This window comes from Pygocentrus nattereri, chromosome 19, assembly GCF_015220715.1.
Source record: "Pygocentrus nattereri isolate fPygNat1 chromosome 19, fPygNat1.pri, whole genome shotgun sequence".
Lineage (NCBI taxonomy): Eukaryota > Metazoa > Chordata > Actinopteri > Characiformes > Serrasalmidae > Pygocentrus > Pygocentrus nattereri.
In genome coordinates, this window is record NC_051229.1 from 12710730 (window position 1) to 12736557 (window position 25828).

Genomic DNA, 25828 nt, shown 5'->3' on the forward strand with positions numbered 1-25828 from the left:
CAGGGCTGTTTCTGAACATCTGGGAATCCTAACGAATTCTTACCTGGGGGAGCTCTCAGCCATGTCTTACTCGTTTACATTTTGTACACCAGAATGAAAATTTAATTCATTTTATTCATGAAAGGTTAAATAAATGTTAACACAATATGCAACGAAATAACAATTTGCTGTGTGCAGAGGGATAAAAGAATCCGTGCCAAATGTCTTTTTTTTTTTTTTTTTTTTTTTTTTTTTTTTTTTTTTTTTTAAAATGAGATAAAGGTGGTGTGTGCATAACTGATGCTGTCTGGATTTTTTTTTTTTTTCTTATTTTTGAAAGTAAAGGCATCAGTCATGTTTCCTGAGATTTTTCTGCCATCAAGATGGACATAATCGACATATAGAAACCCTTCATGGCTGCTTATTCTGCTTATAGCAAGAAAAAAGCCAATATGCGTTCACATGCTTTTTCAGTCATGGATGTGTGTGTGTGTATGTATATGTGTATATATATATATATATATATATATATATATATATATATATATATATATATATATATATATATATATATATATATATATATATATATATAAATATAAATTTTTTTTTTTTTTTTTTTGGAATAATCAGAGAACACCAGATGTCTCTTCTATTGTGTGGAAATGTGATGAATGGAACATTTTTCTTTTTCTTGTACAATTACCATTATAAAGACTCAAGATTTTGTTCCAGCAGTTATTTGTTCATAGATGACACTGTAAAATGTAACGCGTCTCCTGCAGAAGTCCAGGTCGTTCCAGAGAGTTCAGAAACATTTTTCTGACAGCTACAGTGCATTTCCCCTCTCTACGCTGAGAAATTGTAAATGGGGCACAGTTTCAGTGTGGAGCCCAGCCCTACCCAAAATCCAGGGTAGAGTGGCTGGGAGAATGTGGTTTGTACCCTGTGGAGCAGGGTCATAGTATCCCCTCTCGGAGAGACACAGTAAAATGCCAAAGTCCCTGCCTTGTGGTCCAGATAGACTCCTATCTTGGGTGAAATCGGAGTGGGTATCTCTGACTTGTTTTTATTGTGCTGAAATGTGCAAAGGCCATCAGAGAAATCCAAACTCCAGGACTTGGAATTGCAACCCAGTTTACCATCTGGGCCTCCACCGAGCCTGATGATTCCCTTGTAAGAAACTCCAACAGCGATTCCGCCTTTGCCAGCCCATTCTACTTCCCAGTAGCAACGTCCGGAAAGGCCCTCTTTGCCTAGAACCTGAGCCCAGATGCCAAACCGGTCCGGGTGATCTGGGTAGTGCTGGGACTCGTGACCTGTGCTGACCTTTCGGTTCCCCTCAGACAAGCAGAGGTAGGAGTTAGCAGTGTTCTGGTCCAGCGTCACCTCACAGCAGTCTGCAGATTGGGGAGAGAAACCCAGAAGTGCTATTAATGGAATTAAAGGAATGGTTTGGTGAAAAATGTGATTCACATCATTTTCGAGTTATCTACGGTGATGACCAGCCAAGATATGTTTGGTCATTTTTGTTGACAATTGATTTTAGCACTGGACCTATGTGGCTAACACCGTTGACAAACACTAGAAGTCAACAGTCACCCAAATATTTTCCGTAAATCCCCAAAACTTCACTCATTCCGCTTAAACTGCTTAAAGGTTATCATTAAGGTTGTGCACAGTATAACATTCAAAATGAACATACCTTCACTGTGTGGCTGACCACAGCAGGCCACCACTTTAGACAAAACGTGCCAAATTCTGACTCCTCTGGGTGATGCAAGTGAATGGGAGTCAGAATTTAGTGCTTGTCTAAGGTTGTTGCCCCCAGTGTTCAGCTACATAGTCATTTTTGGTCATTTTTGAAGTTCACAGCAAGTCATACTGTGTCATAAACCACACTGATTATTGTGACCTTAAAGAAGAGCTGGATTAAGTTTAAGTGGGTGGAGAGGAGTTTTTGAGATGTATTAAAGGGAAAGATCTGGGTGACTCCTGACTTCGTGTTTTTCAAAGTCAGCCTCATAGCTTCTGTGCTAAACTGCAGAATGTTTGGACAACAAACTTGATTGATGGACAACATCTGGGGTAAATGAAAAATTGTGTAAATGAAATTTTTCACAGAACCATTGTGATTGGTGTACAGAGAGGCAGTGTGACTCAAGTCAGGGCTGTTTCTTGCTATAAGTGGTATATGCAGAGGATCAGTGGTTTGTATTTTTATACTTGTTTGTTGATCATGATGTTACCAAAAAATACCTGAAATATGATATATGAGGATGCTCAAGGCCTTTACATCCACATTTGAATACTCTTTGAATACGCTCGCAGATTCATCCACTTTTTTCACACAATGCATGCAATTACACATTTCCACCAGAGAGGGCTCTAAGTCCCCCAAACTTACACAGTGTAGCTTTAATTGAGCCCTTACAACAAAACCAGTATACGTGACATTTTTTGGTAAAAAAAAAATAATTCAAGCGTGGTATGGCATTGTTTGATGTTATGTAATTAAAATAAAGGGGTGCTTAAAATGTAAATAAAGCATAGTCTTATTTGCACAAAATTAAATAGAAAACAAAATGACTAATCAAAAAAGGGTGGACTGGTTAATATGTGTTTTTTCACTGGTGGGACTCAATTATTGTTATTATTTTTACCTTAACATTTATTCAACTTGTTTTCCTTATTTCCTTTCTTCTTTCATGCAGCATAATACCACTGGGATGGGTGGGACGTTGTTTACAGTTATGTTCAGAAACAGCCCTGAAACAGAAGTTGTGAGCTAAGGCTGTGGAGCTCACAATTTATCAAGTGTGAACAGGTCACAGAAGCTCCTACTTGCCTAAGAACACCATGTTACCTCAAACGTAGCTTTCAGTAATCATGCCTTTGAAGAGCTGTGATCTGAGAAAATGCTTACACTGCAGAAAGTCTGCCCTCATCTTTGGCTCGCTCTGTGGTTGATCTGTGCTTTTTGCAGGAGAAACTGAAAACCATTGAAGAGAGCAATTAGCTCATATTAGTCTCTTACATAAAGATAGTCTGGATCAAATTTCATGAGCGCGTTGCCCGAAGGCCAGTGTGGCGTGCAGTACCTATTTCAGTATGTACAGGAACACAAGGGGGGGTCTCATCTGACTCGCTCTGGTCATCTTTAACTGTAAGCACACAAGCAGCAAAGGACAAAATCAACAATATGTACAGTATAAAGTACTTGTGCGAAAAGGGTTTTTCTGATGAAGGTGGATGACGTGATCAGTGAGTTTCAAAACAGTATTTTTTGAGTATTTGATGAAGCAGGATTTCTCAGTTAAGTGGATGAATGTACCTTAGCTTTGCTCCTGTCAAACTATGGGTTATTAGTTTATCCAGCTACATTAGTTTAATACTTTCTTTGTCATGCTATGTAATATTCTGTTGCACAGCATTCTATCCCACAACCTCTTTTTTTGACATAATTCACGATTCACATTTTCTACTACAATACCCAGCATGCATTATGCAAATAAAAGTAAAAATGGTGTAAAGCTGCCCCTAGACTGGAGCAGTGGAAATGTGTTCTATGGAGTGATAAATCATGCTTTCCTATCTGGCAGTCGGATGGGTGAGTCTGAGTTTGGCTAATGCCAGGAGAATGTTACCTGTATAATGTGTAAAGTTTGGTGGAGGGGGGATATTGCTAGGGGGTTGTTTTACTGGGGCTGACCTAAACCCCTTTATTCCAGTGAAGACATTTTGGACAATTCTATGCTTCCAACTTTGTGGGAACAGTTTGGGGAAGAGCCTTTACTGTTCCAGCATGATTGAGCACCAGTGCACAAAGCAAAGTCCATAATAGCATGATTGGCTGAGTTTGGTGTGGAAGAACTTGACTGGCCTACACAGAGTCTTGACTTCAACCCCATCCAACACATTTGGGATGAACTAGAATAGAGATTGTGAGCCAGGCCCTCTTGTAAAACGTCACAAATGCTCTTCTGGATGAATTGGCCCAGAAGAGTGAAAGCTGTTACAGCTGCAAACGCCATGTTATTGCCTATGGATTTAGAATGAGATGTCATGAAAGCTTCTGTGGATATAACGTGTAGGTGTCTGAATACTTTTGTCCATATAATGTATGGCATACAACCACTCGTAATCCCTGTGGTGTCAACCAACCCAGACTGCTAGCCTGGCCAATGATCTATATGCTAATAGAGAGCATTAGTGTAAATATCATGTGTCAAATAAAACTGTGAGGAACACAATAATTCTGTCTTTATTTAGCACAAAATTGATGCCAGAGACATGCGTCTTTATCCTTTCAGCCAGGAAAAGAAGCCAGATTGAGGTGAGGTATTTAGTCAGTTACCTTGCTAATGTTAGCATTTAGCTTGCTCTTCTCCACATCTGATGACTTATTTCTGTCATAGGTGTCTATCCAAGTGTCTTCAGTGATTTGAAGAAATTCACCCCAGTTATATTGCAATAAGATATTTGCTTCCTAGCAGTAACATTATTTCTCTGCCTTCTGACCGAATAAAGCCTCAACCAAATATCCACCCTGCTTTCAAGATACATCATCATAAGGGGGTTTTTCTAACCTTTAAATGAGAAACTTTCACTCTAGAGACCCCTGCAACACTGCTGTTGGAGGGGAGTTATCGTGTTTACAACAGATCACACTTGTGCATCTTGTTTACAACAAAGATTTTTTTAATATGCATTAATTAAAAGGTTCTTTAGGAAACCAGAAGAGGTTGTTCTGTGCCATTGCTGTAAGAACCATGAGCAATCCTGCTTTGAGAAATACCCCCAAAATAAAATATGCAGTTTGCGTACAATTTCACAGTTTAACTAAAGAAATGTTAAACTCACTCAAATCAGAGATCCTGGACAGCTCCCTGTCGCACACGTCATTCACTCGCTCTCTCAGCTCGGTGAGGGCTCTTCTCAGAATCATCAAGGAGAAGTATGGATGTACATCAACACAGGGCAACTCCTCGAGTTCAGCAGGAATGCAGAGGGCCTTGCATTTCTAGAGGTGAAAAGGAGGCAGTTGTTGAGACAGTTCAATTCAGGTGAGACACCAGCAAGCATGGCCTTTGAAGCACAGCTAAGAAGGTCTTCCACTTGAGCCATGACGCAGACAAATATGACCTCATGTCTGCAGATTTGAATCGCAGATTCAGATTAAAACAAGAGTATTTTTTTCCTCCTCAGCTGCAGGTCTGTCGCCCCTGCCCTTTGTCCTTTCAATATCCGGATATGTTTTCATCTGCTATGACATGGCCTCCAGCACGTGGAACTAACTAGCCCAGTCGAGCTGTGAACTCGGAACCTTTGAAGTAACCCCTATGCTGTTACCTGTAGGAAATGGATATGATCCTCGGTGTGTGAGAGCTGCTCCAGTTCGTTCTCCCTCCTCCTGTGATCTTCTATCTGCAGCTCCAGGCTCTCCAGCAGTCCCTCTGCCTGGGCCAGTGCTGCCCTCTCCTCAGCTCTGACCAGCTCCTTCACTTCGCAGTGCCTCCTCTCGATGGAGCGGGTCAGTTTTGTGCAAATCCTCTCACTGTCGTCTTCCACTGCCTGTGCGGAACGCTAATCAGAGACAGGCAAGATGAGGGACAATGCATTAAGACATATACCATGTCCAAAATGGTTCTTTAATAACACTACCCTACATTCGAATATATGGACCACAATATAGAACAATTAAGATTAAGTGGCTCTTATTAGTCCCACAGTGGGCAATTTCACCCATCTGTGCAGCTAAAGACCACATACACACTAGTGAATGCACACTCTAGGGGGCAGTGAGCACACTTGCCTGGAGCAGTAGGCAGCCCTATCCACTGTGCTCGGGGAGCAGTTGGGGGTTGGGTGCCTTACTTAAGGGCACTTCAGTCACGTACTGGTTCCCTAACCTCCAGCCAATGACTATCACCCCATTAATATTATAGGGAATAGAATTTGTGATGGTAGTACAACCTCGCCCCATCCTTACTTGTGAACAACAGAGTGTTTCAGTGATGCTCCCTTTATACCCAATAATGACACTCACCTGTGGACTGTTCCAAACATTTTTTTGAGCATTCCTCAACTTTCCCAGTCTTTTGTTGCCCCTGTCCCAACTTCTTTGGAACTTGTTGCAGGCATCAAAATGAGTGAATATTTGCAAAAAACAATAAAGTTTATCTGTCTGAACATTAAATGTCTCTGTTGTGTATTCAACTGGATATAGGATTTGCAAATCATTGTATTCTGTTTTTATTTCTGTTTTACACAACATCCCAACTTCATTGGAATTGGGGTTGTAAATAGCTACATTCCATTCTACAGGGTGCCTAAGCAGTACTGTTATGTTCCCTACACACTTGAGCACTGCATATGGGTTAAGGGAACTGCAGTTGATAAATACCTTCAATGGAATGACCTGCAGCATCATAATCAAACACACATCCTCAAGAGACACACAATACAATCACCCTTAAAATGTCTAAAACTCTGAACTGTGCAATACACTTTGCAGGGAACTACAAGAGCAACTGCACCTACTGATTTTGGACACTACATCAGAAGGGCTTGCTCATTACTGTGCGATAGGAGATTCCATTGAAAAACATTGTAAAAGTCGTTCTGCCAGTTCACTATAACCACAAAGCAGTGTCCTGTATAGTGAATAGGGTCAAAGCTGGTTTATGAGGAGTGGCCACTTCCTATTTCCCCAGTTATATAAAAAACAGGACTGCAAACTACTGCAGGTTGAATGTACAGTGATATGTAAATTTTAAAGCTTAATCTTTTTGTTTTATGTAGTTAATCATAATTAACTGCAAATGTTGTAATTGCTCAAATTTGACGCTTAAGAGTTTAAAAAACTGAATTTTATAGCTTCAGGTGTATGCCAAATGTTGGTCAGTTTTTTTTTAGTTAAAACATCCTATACAAAGAATGCACTTCTTCACAGTTTATTGCACAGTTACAGGTTATTGCTGAATATTTTTTTAATGAAAAAACTTAAAAATTAAAATATAGCCCTTGCAAAAGTTATGGCACATTATATTTTAGGTTTTATTTTTGTTCCTTTGTAGAGGATTTGTTATCTTATTTTCACTTAGAAAAGCAACAAAATATGCAATCTGACTAGAGGTTTTCAAACTTTGACATCCACAGCAGCTGGAAACAACTGCCGTGACTGGAAGTTGCCTTTTAAAAGCTTTATTTGAACAAGAGTGCTACGGTTGTGAAGTTATACCATGAACAGCACTATGGATGGTTTTAAGGATCAAACAAGAAAACTGCCTTAAAAGTGTTAGAAAAGTTAGTGGTGTTAATAAATGAACATATTATTAATGTGTTAACTTTGACAGCACTGGTCAGTTTTCTCATCAGTTTTCTGACATCACAACCATAGTTTCCACACACAGACTGGAGCATCGGTGGTCATATATGGACTGGTGATTGGTACATTTTAGAACTTTAATGTTTACAGTACAACAAGCAAAAAATCAGCTTTTCATGACGTTTTCCCAAAGTAAACACTGATTTCAGAAACATCCTGCTGAATGGCAACGATATTTCCACCTTTTTGGAACTCTATGCATTTCCTATGTTCTGTGCATTCTTCAAAAACATTCATGGAATTTATTTTGATCTCAACATATTTTTCATATAAACCAAACTGCTGTTGTGCTGTCCATGTTGTCTTGCCTTCTTTGTGGAGAGGTTTGAATAGTTTTCACAGTAGGGGGGTGCTCACCCCTCCCCTTTCACCCTTCATTGCTCACTAGTAGCTTAACACAGAGTCACTACATTTCACACATATAGAGCCAATAGTGTTCTAGTTAACCTGATTTTAGAGTTATGGGGGAAATGTACTTGATTATATTAATGATAAATATCCGATTTCCATTCTGCCATCGGAATGACCACGCCAGCTGCTGGCCACTATTACAGAAGTACTTACCTTGAGGTATTTCATAATACTTTTAAGCTCCTTTTCTTTCTCTTTGCTCCTCTGTTTTGATCTTCTGAAGGCCTCTTCTAACTGCCTCTGTTTTGGGAGTAACATGAACAATGCCGGTTACGTTGCCACAACACTACCCTTGCAGGGAGCTTTCCACACACAGATTGTAAACAGTGCTTGACAAACAAGTTCTGATTTTAGGCCATTCTACAACAGCTTTAATACCTGACCTGTAAAAAAAATGAAAAATAAGAGATTTCCAGTTGGGTTTTCCTGAAAAAATGCATGCACACCATAATCATAATTATTAATTTATTAGTAATGTTAACCTCTCATTAATCTGAATCAAATCCCTATTAAAGTGGCAAAAAAGTGTTTCATGCATGTAGTTTGTGCAGACCTAATCGGTCACATATAGGCTCTTATTACTTGTTAAGTACATTAGCCTTGCAGCTTCAATGTAAGACTAAAGAAGTAAACTTCAGGCACCTCCAGTTTTGGCTGAAGGGTAAAGGGAAAATGTGCTATCGCTTTAATCAAATGTCAGCTGTATGACTCTTTGGCAGTTACTTTGATAAATTGAATATGTGCAATATGTCCAGTTTCCAAACCACAGCACTGCTGCCCCAGAGCTTTTGACTCTGTGACCCCAATTTTTGTTTTCGAGCTGGTGACATTTCTTAAGACAACACTGTCATTTGTCTGGAGGCTTGCACATCCTGGAGTTTTGGTGTTCGTCATTGTTTTTGTATCAGGAAACAGGATTTGTGCAGTTAGACATCACAGTGCAGAGCACCCAGGTCATATAGAACATGACAAATTAAATGAATTGTATTCTTATATTTCAACTCATCACTGTTTGTAATCAGTTTTTCCACAGGCAGCTGCTGTTGAAGTTCTAATATTGGATATTCTCATAGATTTGCCTGCTGCTGTCAGAACCAAATTGCTATTCAGCCTGGTGCCTTTTCTCTCCTCCCGTAGACCACTCTGTTTACTCTTTATTCAGGTGTTCACCAAACACAGATTTGCTGCGTCATTCCAGCCTTTATAGCAACCATAAGTGCAGGCTACTTACTGGCCATCTTTCCTGACTGAAGTAAAGAAGGGAACGGGATACCGGGATTAAATTTAATCTTTAAATCTGGAAAAATGCCTTCAAATCTGACAAATGAACTCATTACAGAAACCATGTAGAGGAGAAATAAATTCTTTTTGAGTTTCTGACAGCAGTATGTCAAAATGCTGACGTATTATCTCAGATTAATGACTTTCAGAACAACTTATTTTCTTGAAATGGTTATACTGTATCTCATAATAATGACTTACTGTATTGAAATAATGACTTACTTTCTCAACGGCTTAGTAACTGAAAATATTGAGTTATATTCCCAAAATTTTGACTTCATATTTCAAAATCTGCTGGGAAAATGACATGAAATTTCAAGAGTCAATATTGTGAGACGTCATTATATCAAGATGAGTCAAAATTTTAACAGTTATTTTGACAAAGCATGCCGTCATTTTGAGATACTAAATTAAAATGTTGACGTACTTTTGCCAGAAAAGGAAAAGTACATAGACGATTTTTTCCTCCTCTAGCTGGAGGGAATGGGCTTCCATACATCATTTCTGAGAGTTACTTTCAATTCATTTTCTTTTTCTCGAGTTATGTATCAATACATATCATGCTGTCTGCTGATCTGGTGCGGCCTGAGGAGGACCGGGTCCCCTCAGTATTTCAATTCTCACAACTAATGGAAGCTTATAGCCCAGCAATTATTTTGGGCAAACTGCATGACTAAACCATCATAAATCACATACTGGCCTCAAACCACATCAGGTTGTTAAGTAATATTAAATAGATATGCCTATGTGGTTTCTGATACTGTATGACATACCGATATCCATAAAAAGTACAAAATAGTTTGAGGTTTGATTGCATCACTTTAAGCCCTTTAATCAAATACCTACATGACTTATATGACTGGCAATTATTTTAAGAATAAAATTGTTGTCTTTGGGAGTCTGGACCTACATTTCTGGACAGCTGCATTGAGACTGCTGTAAAGGCGTTACATAAAAAGAGTTAAAGTGAAATGAACGGTCACCTGCTTTTCAGTCCTCTCCTCCAACGCTGCTACTGTATGATGTCCATTGTGTCCATCTGTGGTACAAAGGCAGCAAATGAGCTGCTGGTCTGTGCGGCAGTAGAGCTCAAACAGCCTGCTGTGCTGAGAGCACACTCTTTTCTGCAGGTGTCTCATGGCCTCCGTCAGTCTGTGGGTTTTGGAGCGGTCACGCTCGTTGTGCTGTTTGAGATGAACCTCGCAGTAGGAAGCCAAGCACTTAACGCAAGACTTCACAGCTCTCCGTTTCCTCCCAGAACACACGTCACAGTCCACTTCTGCTGCTTTAGCTGGCCCTTGAGGGGCCTCCTGGACCACAGCCTCCCTCAATTTGCCCACCAACTCGGCCAGCATGGTGTTCCTGGCCAGAACAGGCCTTGGGTTAAAGCCTCTTCTGCACTGAGGGCAACTGTAGCCTGCTTTGTGCTCTGTTTTCCTCCAATAGCCTTTAATACAGTCCATACAATAGCTGTGGCCACAGGGAATGGTCACCGGATCCCTCAGAATTTCCAGACACACAGGACAGCTGAACTGGTCCTCGTCCACTGAGATGGTAGCTGCGGCTGCCATTTTTCCAAGCGTACTTTGGTATGCGGCGAGGGCGAGGGAGATAAGAGTGAAAAAGGCAGAGGGAGGGAGACAATAGGGTTTATGTACACACTGGGCGTGGGAAACCGCTGTACAGGCGAAAGGTGATCCAGGTTGTGCTCAAAATAGCCCGCAGCAGCCAATCACAGGCAAGATCAGGACAGGGAAAGGACGGGCTACTGCCACAGGCGTGGAAATGAAGCAGGTGGATGGATATGCTTTGCATGGAAGTGACAGGAAGATATGAAGGAAGTGATGATCAAATGCAGGCTTCAAGAGTATGTCTGTTACCAGTGGACCCATTTTTGTAACTGAGAACTGTGAGGAACCTTGTAGAGTTTACAGCTCCCGGCACTTACATAACCTACATGCTTAAAAACTAAGGTGCCATTAAGGAAGCGACCACAGAAGAACCACGTCAGTGGATGGTCATTTAAAGAACTATTTTTGCCAAGAGTATTACATCTTATTATAAAGACTATAATATGGATATTAAATATATAATGAATATACAGTGATATGTATATATAATATAACTATATATTATATGTATTATATATTATAAAAGCTTTAAAAAAGACTTTAGATATAATATTAAAAAGTATGAATATGTTAGCATAGCATTATATTCCTCAAACTCACCTTTCTCAGACTTTCTGTTTATTCAGCCCCATATTTAATTATAACATGAAATAAATATTTTTGCAGTTGAATAACCGACATGTTTGCCACTTTTAATGAACCCAGGCAAATCTGTGGGGAAGCAAATGTTTTTCTAGCTGAGTATTAGCTTTTCACTAGTAGACCCCAGCTGCCAGCTCTGCACTCCAGACTGATTGTGATTTGGCACAGCCTGGGGGACAGCAAGGACTCCTAGCTAGCTACTAGGCTCTCAGTTGTGCTTATTACCCAGAATAAATGAAAGCGTGCTGGTGCTACCTTGTTGAAATATCCGTCCACAACACATTATCTAGGTTGATCCCCATGTAAAACTATAGTTAGGATCTTCTGAGCCTAAATCACCTTATCAGAAAACGCTACCTGCATTGAAACTATGCAGGACAATTGAATATTTATTTAATTGAAAGTAGTGGGAAATTTTATGAGCATTCAGGTTCATCTGTGGGTTGTTTTGGGGAGAGACATAAAAGTGAGTGAGATATGTTAAGTGTGTCGTGGGAGCATGAGATCAGATCTAAATGCGTGAGTCTCGTCACTTAAAAGAGCTGACCAAAGATGTATTTTTGCGTTGTTAAGACACTGTGTCAGCTCCGCTGTACCACCACTCACTGCTGTTCAGCGCCAGATCAGCGTTGCTAGATTTTAAATAAATACATAAAACCACAATTGTGTTGAGCAGAAAAGCATCTCAGAATGCACAACACGTCAAACCTTGAGGAGGATGGGCTACAACAGCAGAGGACATATCGGTGTGCACTACTTCTGTCAGCCAAAGACAGAAAGCTGAGGCTGCAGTGGGCACAGGCTCACAAAAACTGGAAAGTTGAAGACCGGAAAGATGTAGTCTGGTGTGACGATCCCACACAGGCACAGAGATGGTAGCGTTAGAATTGGGCGCCAAACAGCATGAATCCATGGAACCAAACTGATTTGTGTCAACAGTAAAGGTTGATGAAGGTGGTGTAATGGTTTGGGAAATGTTTTCTTGTCATACTTTGAGAATGTTAATACCAATCAATCATCGAATGCCACAGACTATTGGAGTATTGCTGCTAACCATACAGATCCCTTCATGGTCAAAATTTACCATCTTCTAATAGCCGCCTCCAGTATGGTAATGCACCATGTCACAAAGCAAAAGTTATCTCAAACTGGTTTCATGAACATGACAAGGAGGTTCAGTGTTGTTCAGTGGCTTTCCCATTCACCAGATCTGAATCCAGTAGAACATCTTTTGGGATGTGGTAGGACAAGGGATTTTTTAAGCAAAATAAATAAACAATACTTCATAGAATATTTAAAAAAGTAAAATATTTCATCATCGCAGCTGTATTCAGCACAAAAACTATGCCAGACACTGAGGGAAGATACCTGATATCCTACTACTTTGCTTCTTCTACTACTTAGCTCGTTAGCTCTGATGAGTCACATCATTTGAGTAATTCGTTCTTTCAATTGTATTGATGATTTGAAGATAGTTATACGATGGCAATAAGATATTTGGCTTTCTAGCAGTAACGTTAGGTGGCTGCATTCACTAGCTGAAAAAAAAAAGACATTTCAAAAACCCACACCATAGTTGCAGTTTTTGAAAAGTTCCTCCCACCTTAAAGAAACACCATCAGATGGGGGGTTTCCTTATTGTTAAAGCAGAAAATATCACTGTAGAGACTACGGCAGCACTGCTGTAGGATGTGAATAAGAATGTCTTCAACAGATGTAGCATTGGGTGCACTTTTCATATTGGCTGAGGTGTTCTTTTAAAAGATTCTTTACCAGTTGGGCTTTTCAGAACTATACATTTAAGCAGATCAACATATAGGAGCCTTTAGTTTTAAAAGTTTAAAGCAACAAATGAGGAGTTTGATGAATTAGTGTAATGCTAAGGCCATCACACCTTGTCTTTAAGGCCTACAGGGAGCAGGTTGTAATACAATCTGAACAAATCATGGTCATGCTGCTTCCCCCCTCAGACGTGGATTTGTTTTTTTAGTTCTAATTTATCTTGGTGTTTACTGAAGTGCAACCTGAGATCAACCAACAACACAGATTCTAGCTGAAAGTGAGATTCCTACTTGGTCATGTAGAACTTCCATGAAACCTTTTTAATACATAATTATGCAAATTTATGAAGGGTAATATTGTCCAACATGAAATGAATACTGAGTAGAGTTTACTGACCAGTCATAAAATACAATCATTAAGTCACTTGGGAAAACACTTTATTTTCCACGTTCTGAAAAATAAGCATTTTGGCATTCTTCTTGTAAAAATGCCTTACATAAAACATTATTTCACAAACATTCTGACGGTTCACACATACATGAACAAATAACAATTAACAAAAAAGCTAGTTCAGGCAGCTAATTACATCTTGTTCACGTCAGTCAAATAATTACACTGCCGATAAAGTCTCTTTTATAGTGTACGTAATATTTTTAGCTTTGTACAAATACTTAAAAGCTGTGCATTTAATATGGTAACAGAATCTGATTCACTAATGAAGTCATGCTACTGAATGGATGCGAGCAGCTTGCTGGTTCCATTGTCCAGCGAAAATAAAACATAGTAACATTTTCAATCATTTTTAAAATAAAAACACTGATATATCTACACTCTGCAATAGATCTCTTTCATGGTTAAATTAGTGTGTGAAGCTCAAGCTGTTTTAATAAAAAAAAAATATTTCGTTGTCATATCATGCACAGATAATGGTAAATAAAACAAACTATAAATACTGGTCAGTTCTCAGTCAGGCCTACAATGAGGCTACCTCCGTCTCCTCCGCTGCTGAGTTCTCAGGCGAGTACCGGAAGGTCTGGAAGCTAAAGAGAAAAAAAAAAAAAAAAAAAAAAAAAAAAAAAAAAAAAAAAAAAAAAAAAAGAGAAAGGAGTTCAGAAAGCGACTTAGAAACCTTAAAGTGACCGTTTATAGTTTAGTGAGTAGAAGATGAACTGCTCTCTTAAATACATAAAGACGAAACATTCTTTTCAACATTTTAATCAAGATTGTGTATTTTTGTTTTGCACAATTTTATAGTGAAAGCAAAGAAAGGAAGATCATGCAAAATTTGGGCACCCCAAGACATTTGAGCTCTCAGATATCTTTTACCAAGGTCTCGGACCTTAATAAGCTTGTTAGGGCTATGGCTTGTTCACAGTCGTTGTTAGGAAAGGCCAGGTGATGCCAATTTGAAAGCTTTGTGAACACTCTGACTCCTCCATCCTTGTCCTAACAATCTGTAGCCCCACTAAGCAGATGCCTAGCACTCCAAAAATTAAAATAATTGATGCCCAAAAAGCCCGCGACCCTGACGGAGAAGCAGGTTAGAAATTGGATGGATGGATGGATGGATGCCCAAAAAGCAGAAGGCGGCAATAAGAAGACAGCAAAGCATTTTTTCTTCTTTTCTTTGGTTAGGAATGTAATTGAGAAACAAAATTTAACAGGAATGGTGGAGGTCAAACTGAGATCTGGAAGACCAAGAAAACTTTGAGAGAACTGCTCATATGACTGTTAGAAAGACAAATCAAAACCCCCGTCTGATTAAATAGGCCTTCCGAAATGATTCAGCAGACCCTGGAGTATGGGTGCATTGTTCTACCGTGTAGCGAAACCTGCACAAATATGTGTAGAATAGTCATCAGAAGAAAAGCTTTCTTGCATGCTCATCAGAAAATTCAGTAACAGAAGTTTGCAATGGAACATCCAAATTAGACGGATTAGCCCAAATACAGTCAATCAGCCAAGACATGCTGGTGTCTGAAGCTTGCTTCTTGGTTTTGTACTAGAACTACAAGCCTAAGTTGAAGTCTAAGTAATCTGGGCCAGAAAGTGATCTCATAATAAGAATATCTGGGGACAACCATGAGGAATTTTGGGCTAAATGGGAACAAACTGAGTGTGAAATCTCTAAGTCAATAAAACGCCTCATGCACGCAAAGCTCAAATTAGGGTGATGGTGCGCTCGTCAACACTGACCGGTGGTTAACAAACCAGCAGCTTGGAGATGGATGTAACAAGTTATCAAGGCTAAAACGTCTCCCAAGAAAACACAAAATAAGCATGTTGATGTGTCGTGTGTGCAGAACAGATTACATGCAGTAAAACAGAGCAGTTCAGTTAGGTAACAATACTGTTAGCTAGCTTTTTGCTCATGTTATTCATTGTATTCTGGGCGTTACAAGAGCACAAACTAGAAGCGTTTGGAGCGAGCTTTATAATGCCTTGTTTGTGGCAGATTTTCCAACACGTCTGATCCAGCGAGAACTCTACAGCTGTATGCAAAACTTTGGGCAGCCACGGTCAAAACAGATTTTTTTTTTGATGATTTAAAGTGAAAATAAGTCAACATCCTCTATAGAGAACACATTTCTGCATACCTTAATACACAGATACTGCTTATTTGCTAAACTTAAAAAATCTTAAAACATATGAGGCCAGTAAAAAGCTATGGCACATTTTATTTACAATGTTTTATCTCTTTTCAAATAACTCAGAACATAAATAGAATTCGTTGTATTAGTCGTGGATCGCCATTGAAGAACTAAAGAAGAACATTTCGAACACTAAGCACATCTTGGCTGGCCAAACACAGGGGATACTATGTCAACTTGACCTATGAACAAACTTCAATACACAGACTATCCTCAAACATTGACACCTCAATTACTGCCTGCAAAGTACATTTATATGCTCATGACCATCTTGTACTCCTCAGCTGACTATACTGGTAAACTGCAGCATCTTTTTAATAGCCTGCAATTGGGTTTTTACAATCATAAACTAGTCTTAAACATTGAGAAAACTAAATTCATGCTGATTTCCAGTATAATCCCCTGAAGGGATCTGACATTGAGAGAGCTAGTGAGTACAAATACCTCAGCATATGGCTGGACAATGAATGCACTTTTAAATACCATATTAACAAGCTTACATGTAAACTGTGGCAAAAAACAAAATCAAAACAAAGTAAGTTTCCCAAAGCACACAAGGAAAAGGACTGTTGAAGCAACGCTATTGTCTATCCTGGATTCTGGTAATGTGATTTACAGATATGTATCTGCAACTAACTCTAGTGTAATCTAAATCTAGTGGTATACAGAGTCTAAGATTCATTACTGCTGACCCCTACAACACCAATCAGTGTGTACTACATGAAAAGATTGGCTGGTCATCTCTGGCTGGGCTTCAGGAGACACAGTGGCTTCCTTTTATCTATAAAGTGCTTACTGGACATAAGCCACTGTACATCACAAAAATACTCAGTGTAAATAAAGCATTTTATCAGACTCTGTCCAGTGATTGGATTACCCTTCAGGTGCTGAGAGCTTTTACTGGGAAAATCTGCCTTTAGCTACAGCACCAGTGAGCTGGAATTCATAACAGCAAACTCTAAAGCTTCGATCACTGTGTCACATGAGCATTTCAAGGGTTTAGTTTACCTCCACTCAGCCTGCAACTGTTTAATTTGAATACTGTTAACCTGTTTTTCAATTCAATTTAATATTATGATTAATAATAATAATAATAATAATAATAATAATAATAATCATCTTTTTTTTTAGCATCTGATATGTTTGTACAATCCAATTTTTTCAATCCCTGATTTCTGCGTTGGCTACATTGTAGATGGTCTTCCTCAATGTATTCTGAGTTTAAGCCAAGGTTGGTTGATTGATTGATCTAGGTAGTGTGTCCATACCTCCAGCTCTGGACTCCATTATAGACTTAGAGCAGCATTTGAGTGTGGTTCTGTTGTTGGATTTACATTCATGGGCTACTTTTGTCTACTTGATCTTTTTATTGATTCTAGCTATTTTATTTTTTATTAGCCCCTTTTCCCTGTTTTTCAAAGGTCAGGAGCCCTACAGGACCAACACAGGTATTATTTGGGTGGTGGATCATTCTCAGCACTGCAGCGATACTGACGTGGTGGTGGAGTGTTAGTGTGTGCTGCGCTGGTACAAGTGGATGGACTATAATCTCTAATTGCAGAAGTACAAAGTACACCTATACGGTAAATGGACCAGGTACAAGGGAGGTGTACTTAGTGAAGGCTGGTCAGTGTATGTGCACACTGATTTAACTGTTTTAGGAAAGTTCATTTTTATTTAGTGTCCGATTTATTCAAGATCAATCGTTACACTCACCGAATGATGCGAATGTAAAACCGTTAAATGTGGGTGCAGCAGTTCCAAAAGTGTTTTGAAAAATCGGGGTCACTGGAAAGGTGACTGGAGCCACTGGAGGAAGAGCTGTGAAAGAAGAATTATTAAAATTATTAAAATCACTTCTAATCTGCTCAGTCTGTACAAATCCCCATCTGGGATTGTGGCATACAAACTGGATTTACCATAATTTGGAAAATGGCTAAATTAGGAGTTGCTAAACATGGCATATTCACTACTACTCAAAAAAACTGGAATCACTTGTCATTTTAATAATTTACAAAGGCTGCATTTAAGTAATACAACCCCAATACCAATGACGTTGGGACGTTGTGTAAAACATAAATAAATACAGAATACGATGATCTGCAAATCCTTTTCAACCTATATTCAATTGAATACACTACAAAGACAAGATATTTAATGTTCAAATGGATAAACTTTGTTTTTTGCAAATATTTACTCAGTTTGAATTTGATGCCTGCAGCACGTTCCAAAGAAGTTGGGACAGGGGCAACAAAAGACTGGGAAAGTTGAGGAACATTCCACAGGTGAACAGGTTAATTGGAAACAGGTGAGCATCATGATTGGGTATAAAGGGAGCAACCCTGAAAGGCTGAGTCGTTCACAAGCAAGGTTGGGGCGAGGTTCACCACTTATCAGCAAATACTCCAACAGTTTAATAACAACTTTTCTCAACATGTAATTGCAAGGGATTTAGGGATTTCATCATCTACAGTCCATAATATCATCAAAATATTCAGAGAATCTGGAGAAATCTCTGCAAGTAAGCAGCAAGGCAGAAAACCAACACTGAATGCCTGTGACCTTCGATCCCTCAGGCGGCACTGCATTAAAAACCGGCATCATCCTGTAATGGATATTACCACATGGGCTCAGGAACACTTCAGAAAACCATTGTCAGTGAACACAGTTTGTCGCTCCATCTACAAGTGCAAGTTAAAACTCTGCCATGCAAAGTGAAAGCCATATACCAACAACACCCAGAAACGCCGCCGGCTTCTCTGAGCCCGAGCTCATCTGAGATGGACTGACGCAAAGTGGAAAAGTGTCCTGTGGTCTGACGAGTCCACATTTCAAATTGGTTTTGGAAATCATGGACGTCGTGTCCTCCGGGCCAAAGAGGAAAATGACTGTCCAGATTGTTATCAGCGCAAAGTTCAAAAGCCAGCATCTCTGATGGTGTGGGGGTGTGTTAGTGCCCATGGCATGGGTAACTTGCACATCTGTGAAGGCACCATTAGTGCTGAAAGGTACATACAGGTTTAGGACCAACGTTTGCTGCCATCCAAGCAACGTCTTTTTCAGGGACGTCCCTGCTTATTTCAGCAAGACAATGCCAAGCCACATTCTGCACGTTACAACAGCGTGGCTTCGTAGCAAAAGAGTGCGGGTACTAGACTGGCCTGCCTGCAGTCCAGACCTGTCTCCCATTGAAAATGTGTGGCGCATTATGAAGCACAAAATACGACAACAGAGACCCAGGAAAGTTACATCAATCAAGAATGGGAAAAAATTCCACCTACAAAGCTTCAACAATTAGTGTCCTCAGTTCCCAAACGCTTATTGAGTGTTGTTAAAAGGAAAGGTGATGTAACACAGTGGTAAACACGCCCCTGTCCCAACTTCTTTGGAACATGTTACAGGCATCAAATTCAAAATGAGTGAATATTTGCAAAAAACAATAAAGTTTATCCATTTGAACATTAAATATCTTGTCTTTGTAGTGTATTCAATTGAATATAGGTTGAAAAGGATTTGCAAATCATTGTATTCTGGAAACCCATTTCAGACTTTGTAATGACTTAGAATTTAGACTAAAAGCCTTTTGCTGTGAGTGACCATATACCTTAGTTATATTTATTTTATTAAAAAACATTCCATTTTGACACTACCAAAACAATATCTCTTGACCAAATGTTTCGGTAATGTACTCAAAAACCCTAGATCTGTCCATGACTAGCAAACACAACTTTAAACAGTTGTACACACATACAATCACAATATTTTTCACGTGACAAAACTTTGAACTAAAACTTTTATTAATGACTTGAAAATGTGCGAAAGAAAACAGATCAACAACACAAAAAACATTTTTTAAAAATGTAAGTATTATTTTTAAGTTGAAATTTATGGGTTAGGGTTTGGGCAGCCACCTCCCAAAACAAAGTACTCTATAAATTTTATACAATTTATAAATAAGCTAAATATATACAAAAGATTTTATTTGCTTTTAGCTTATTACTCAATTAATCAACTTACTATGTCAATTGATGCCTTGGGTATAAATAGACAATAATATAATCCTTGAAGATACCACAGGTCTGAATACATAATTGGTTTTTAAACCACATTTTAAACTAATGCAGTAGAATGGCCCACATACATATCAACATCAAAATATAGTTTTGGATTATTGATAGTGTATCTGCTTTGCATCCATAATTTGACTTAAATCCTTACCTGCATTTGGCTCTGTATCCATGTTTGGTTTTGTATTCTGAATAATGGTGACATCCTTCACTGTAAAAAAGGAGAAAAAGACATCAGTATAAAGTACCTTTAGAACGACAGGACTGAGACCAATTTTACACTAAGCGTTGTTTCTGTGCTGTTGATGTTTTTGTAGCTGAGATATTTCCCATTTTCCAATACCAATACTGAACCTTGAGTAAAGGCTGATATCAATTCAATATTTATTCATTAAAAAAAACAGTTTTAAAATGAACTGTTTTTAATTAAAACACTTCAGATAAAATGAGCAGCTAAAAGTACACTTTTCCTACCTAAACTACACATCTTTCTACACAGACTTTCAAATATGTTAGCTATTGCTCCCAAAAGGCCATCCTAAAAATGACACAAACATTCTTAACATAAAAAGCTAAATATCCTACTTTTTATGTATTTTATTTTCCCCCACTACAGTCCAATTACAATTTTGTATGGGTTTATATATCAAAAGAAGTCATAACACATTTTCCAACTTTCTGTCCTTCATAGTCATCAATACAATCCCTAAATCCCCATTTCTGGCTGGGTGACATACTGGCACACCCACAGGAGTGGGTGATATGAAAAAAAATATATCACAATACTTCCAAGAAATTTTCATGATACATGACATGCAGCACAGTATTTAATTTTTCTAATATTTAATGACTGGGAACAGACAAAATAGAAGCTTCAGGGTCACAGAAAATGCTACAATAATAATACCTACAACTACAGGTCAGACATGTGGGAACCCTGACTCTGTTACCCCAGAGGGAACAAAGCACTTAAGAACATGACATCACAATCACAGGTTCAAAACAGCACTTTAGTTGTGATCTAGCCTGCACTGCATGAGGGTTATAGATCACATGAACATGTGAAACAATAGTTGATTTAATCTCAAACCTGCATGGCTTGGATTCACAGCCACTGATATCTCACCTTTCTCTGAGATGTTCACAAATCCACCTTGGCAGACATCTTCCAACAAAGCCTGGAATTCAGACACAGCACTCATCACACACCCAAACCCTGGGTCCACGGTAATGCCCGGTATGTCCATGGTCACAGGCTGAGTGCATGCAGATCTGTAGTTCTAAACATGAACATCAAGAAAAAGAGGAAGGGGCTGGAGGTTAGAGATACTGCAACCCACAGCAAAACACTATATATAGCATAGAGTGAAAGTAGATAAGGCAACGGATGCAAATGATGTGCTGCTGTCCTGCTGTCCATAGATAACCATCAGCTCCAGCATAAAAAGCTTATAGGTTTCATGTAAATCTTCTCACTGTTGATGACTGCATGAATTCATGAATACAGCCTAGGGCACTGGGCTGCACAGTATTTTTTCAATAGGCACTACATAAGCCTGTAGTGAAAGCCTACTAAAACAGCTGTGCCTTGACATTTCCAAGGATGCCCATAGTTAGTAGGCCATGTTACCATTTCGTTGCAAATCCAACGGAGTTTCATATGTTATTTGTCATGTTATGTAACAATCTATAGTGCAGCACTGTGTCCCCCAGCCTCATCGGTTTCACAGGATTCACGATTTTATATCACTGTCATGTATTCGTTCTACCATAGTAGCTGGTGTTGTTAGTGATGAAGTTTAATAGCAGACTTACTTTCATGCAATGTTATTTCAGAGAGGAGTTGCGCTGATGTAGCAATGTTCATATTTCGACTCATTAATGACAAGAATATTCAGATACAATCAACTGAAAAATGTACACAGAATAAAAAAAAGGATCATGTTGGTATCTTTCCGCGTACCGTTTAGTGTGATTTTCAAAAATCCCGTTCATTTTTGCGGACTACAGAAAGACACATGACTTGAGAGTACTATAAGGAATTCCTGTGGGGTCAGCCTATCCTAACTCATAGCCTGAAAGGCTAATAAATACAACCAAGCTCGTTATATATCTAGTTAGCCAGCTGCCTTGCAACTTAAACTTTTAGCTAGTGGTGATCTTTATTTGATGAGTCAATCTGTCAGTTGAGTAATTCAGTCTCTCCGTTGTAACGACTATGGTTACTATGGTTATATGGCTGCAATAAGATATTTTGCTTCCTTGCAGTAATGTTAGCAATCCGCCTTCCTTCCGCTAAAAAATAAAAACAACTCCCGCTCAAAAACCCACCCCAAAGCAGTTTAAAAAAAAACAAAAAAAAAACCCTTCAAGATACGCCATCAGAAGGGGACAAGCTTACTCTACAGCGTCCTGCAGCACCTCTATAGGATGTATGTAAGCATGTTTATAACACATGTAACAAAGGCTAAATTTTTCATTTTGGCCACAATCTCCCTTTTAGTTTTAGATTCTATAAGCTATAATCATGTAGTATACGAATGTTTGTCCATTTTAGTTCACATTTTTTGACCAGATTTCATGGACATGATGTGCACTGCAGGCACCGAGATGCTTAAGTACACATATTTGTGGAGCATCTTAAATCCATTTCCATTTTGGTACAGCTACCTGGAGGAAGGAGATATGGTCCTCTGTTTGGACCAGCTGGTCTAACTCAGTATCTCGTTTCTTCAGCTCAGTGATCTCCCGCTCCAGCTGCCGGAGCAGTTCCTCTGCCTGGGCCATGGCTGCTCTCTCCTGAACCCGAATCAGCTCCTTCACCTCCGTGCGCCGCCGCTCTATAGAGCACACCAGCTCCGTGAAGATCCGCTCGCTCTCCTCCAGAGCTGCCTGCGCAGAGAGCTGGTACAGAGTATGAGTGGATCAGAATAGGGATGACTTGAAAGTGAACATGTCAGTTGATTCCTGCTTATCATCCAGGTTTAATGACAGAGATAACATGGGTATATATGGTCTGTTCCAGAGATATGAAAGCGGTTTGAAATCAGCACAAATATAAAGGGTGTAACATACAGGATGATACGACAAGACCTTGTCTTGTCTTGAATGTCTTATTGTAGTAGGTGGAAAAGCATATGGCGTGTAAACGGTGTCATAATTCTAACTGTTGTAGCCACTTAACAAATCAGCTTATCTTAATTTACAGGAAAACTACATTTCCTCACTTTCTTGAAACAAAAGAGTTTGATGATTTGCATCCATCAGTCTGTTTTTGGCACATAAACCCACACAAATATTTTACATGGCCTTAGGGGAAAAAAGTTACAAGAGAAATGTTATGATATGTGCCCTTTAAGGGGTGCACCAAACTTTTGACTGCAAAAATAATACAAATGTATTTTTTTAATTCCAGGAAAAAAAAAAAATTACATTTTTTCTGTTATAATGATCAGATTCCAAAATTGGGAGTGAGATTCTGAAAACGTTTTGACACTGCATACTGTTAAATGTTTAATGGCATTTCATAACATTTATATGATACTTTAATAAGATTCCCATATTTAAATACACTACAGGACACATCAAAGGCAAAAACTTTCATTACACCATAAAGAAAGAAACATACAGAATGGTAAATGATGCTGGTCGCTGATCGAGATGAACCACAAACTACCTTCTGATCCCAAATCAACCAAAAAACAAACGGATCAATAGAAACAACAGATGTTGAGTCACGATGATTAAAGAAACCCTGAATGTGAGCCCAACAACTTTTATCTGTTCTGAGCAGACATTTCAAGTCTTCAACTCACAGTGAGAGACTGAGTGGCCTGTCTCAGATCCTGCAACTCCTTCTCTCTCTCCTGAATCTTCTGTTGAGAGTTCCTCTGCATCTCGGCCAGGGCGTTCTGTAAACACAAGCAAATGTTAAATGCTTTAGTTAAAGTATAATACACCCTCCTTTCCTTTTCAAATCATGACATATTCTGCACAGTATTAGGGAGGCTCTCTGAGCTAACTGCATGCTTTCTCTCTATGATCAGCGGGGGTGGTGGGAGGGGGAGGTGAAAACTCTGAAGACATTTTTGAGGTGGGCAAAAAGCCACCTTGACAAAAACCCAAGAATTTTAAGTAGTATATGATAAATTGCGCTCAAGGGAAAATTTCTGCATTACTCAACCACTGAGACATGAAACTACTCATTCAGGCGTTTTGACCTGAAATTCTTAACTGTAGAGAAACGTATCGACTTCACAGGGGCGGTGATAGGAAGTGATACGTGATAGGAATTGGGCATCACATCCGCAATGCAAACATAGCCAGTTTGTTTACAATCCACGCCACCAGCGAACCTACGCGTGTCTTCTTTTGTCTTTCTCTGGGGACTATTTTGCTTTGGCCGTTTGGGGGCAGTCATGGGCTGGAGGTTAGGGAGCTGGCCCTGTGACCGGAAGCTTGCCGGTTTGATCCCCAGGGCTGACAGCTCATGACTGAGGTGTCCTTGAGCAAGACACCTAACCCCCAACTGCTCCCTGGGCGCCGTGGATAGGGCTGCCCACCGCTCCGGCAAGTGTGCTCACTGCCCCTAGTGTGTATGTGGTGTTTCACTTCACGGATGGGTTAAATGCGGAGGTGGAATTTCCCCGGTTGTGGTATTAAAAAGTATCACTTACTTACTTACATATACATATATATATATATATATATATATATACATATATATATATATATATATATATATATATATATATATATATATATATATATATATATATATATATATAATATACTCAAAAAATAGTAGGCCACATCTTAATATCACAAATATTGATAAACAACCCAAATTAAAACTACTGTAAAACAATGCATCAGGCAGCATATTTATAACCAATTCATGTAATAACTTCCTGTGAAAGAGCTTTTAGACGCATGAAACACTTCAGACATCTGGTTCCTATCACCATCGCTGTGATCACTTCTGACTGGGTAGGCTTCACTAGAAGGGAACATTGCAGCAGTTCACATCAAATCACTCTGAATGACTAACATAATTACTTAATAATGAAGAAATTAAGGTGAATCCCCCTTTAACAAAGTCGTACACGTCACACAATAGACCCCAGTATGGCCTAGAAACTCTACCTTTTTCTCGGTCATCTCTGCTGAGGCCAGAACAGTGTCATGGCCTTTGTGTTCATCTGTCAGACAAAGGTAGCAGATACAGTGCTGGTCTGTCCTGCAGAACACCTCCAGAAGCTTGTCATGGCGAGAGCAGAGGCTGTCCTGCAGCTTGCTGGACGGAGCCGTCAGCCTGTGCTTCTGGAAGGCAGGGGACTCGTAGTGAGGCTTCAGGTGAGTTTCGCAGTACGAAGCTAAGCAAACCAGGCACGACCTGAAGGCTTTATTCTTCCGGCCGGTGCACACGTCGCACTCCACGTCCCCGGGCTCGGCGAACGTCGGCTCGGACATAGGAGCCTCGGAAAGCGCCGACGAGGAACCGAGACCCGTTTTCTTCAGCCTATCCACGACATCGGCTAGCATGGTGTTCCTGCCCAGCACGGGCCTCGGGGCGAAGCTCTGCCTGCACTGGGGACAGCCGTAAATCCCCAGGTAGTCGTCCTGGTCCCAGTAGCCTTTGATGCAGCCTTTACAGTAGCTGTGTCCGCACGGCACCGTCACAGGGTCCTTCAGCACGTCCAGACAGATGGAGCAGTTAAACTGATCCTGCTCTAAAAACACTCCAGCCTGCGCCATTTTCTGGTTTATGAGAGTAAACACTGCGGGGCGAGGCGGCGAGGCAACGAGGCAGGCAGGCAGGGTTTGTTTTGCAGGAAGAGGGAGGGTCATGTGACAAGTGGGACGGGCCTGTATCCGGAAGCCCGAAGGGGGTGTGTGAAGAGGAATTTTTTAATGTTTTTATTTTAATTAGATTTCATATTTCACTGAGAAATGCATTTGGAGGGAAGGCATGTATGGATCATAAATCCAAAA

The 25828-nt window shown here is 39.6% G+C and overlaps 1 protein-coding gene across 1 annotated transcript; it reads right to left on the reverse strand.

The window, feature by feature from the left end:
• Positions 1-611: 611 nt before the first annotated feature.
• LOC108410860 (E3 ubiquitin/ISG15 ligase TRIM25-like) lies at positions 612-25672 on the reverse strand. The gene is made up of 15 exons (XM_017682157.2): positions 24980-25672; positions 23650-23745; positions 22505-22738; positions 20961-21114; positions 19986-20045; positions 17484-17588; positions 14105-14156; positions 12043-12146; positions 10045-10739; positions 7934-8020; positions 5332-5565; positions 4843-5002; positions 3081-3143; positions 2906-2971; positions 612-1379 (listed from the first exon to the last, which is right to left on the reverse strand). The coding sequence occupies exons 1-15, from the start codon at positions 25589-25591 to the stop codon at positions 829-831; spliced, it is 3273 nt and encodes a 1090-aa protein (XP_017537646.2). The 5' UTR covers positions 25592-25672; the 3' UTR covers positions 612-828.
• Between the last annotated feature and the right edge of the window lie 156 nt (positions 25673-25828).

What these genes read in the sequence shown, in the direction of transcription:
- LOC108410860 (XM_017682157.2), bottom strand. Translation starts at nt 25,591, where the DNA reads ATGGCGCAGGCTGGAGTGTTTTTAGAGCAGGATCAGTTTAACTGCTCC. An exon ending in GGATACAGAGCCAAATGCAG is followed by an intron (nt 17,589 to 19,985) that starts GTAAGGATTTAA and finishes CTTCTTTCACAG; the next exon opens with CTCTTCCTCCAGTGGCTCCA. An exon ending in GAGGGCAGACTTTCTGCAGT is followed by an intron (nt 1,380 to 2,905) that starts GTAAGCATTTTC and finishes CCCAATCTGCAG; the next exon opens with ACTGCTGTGAGGTGACGCTG.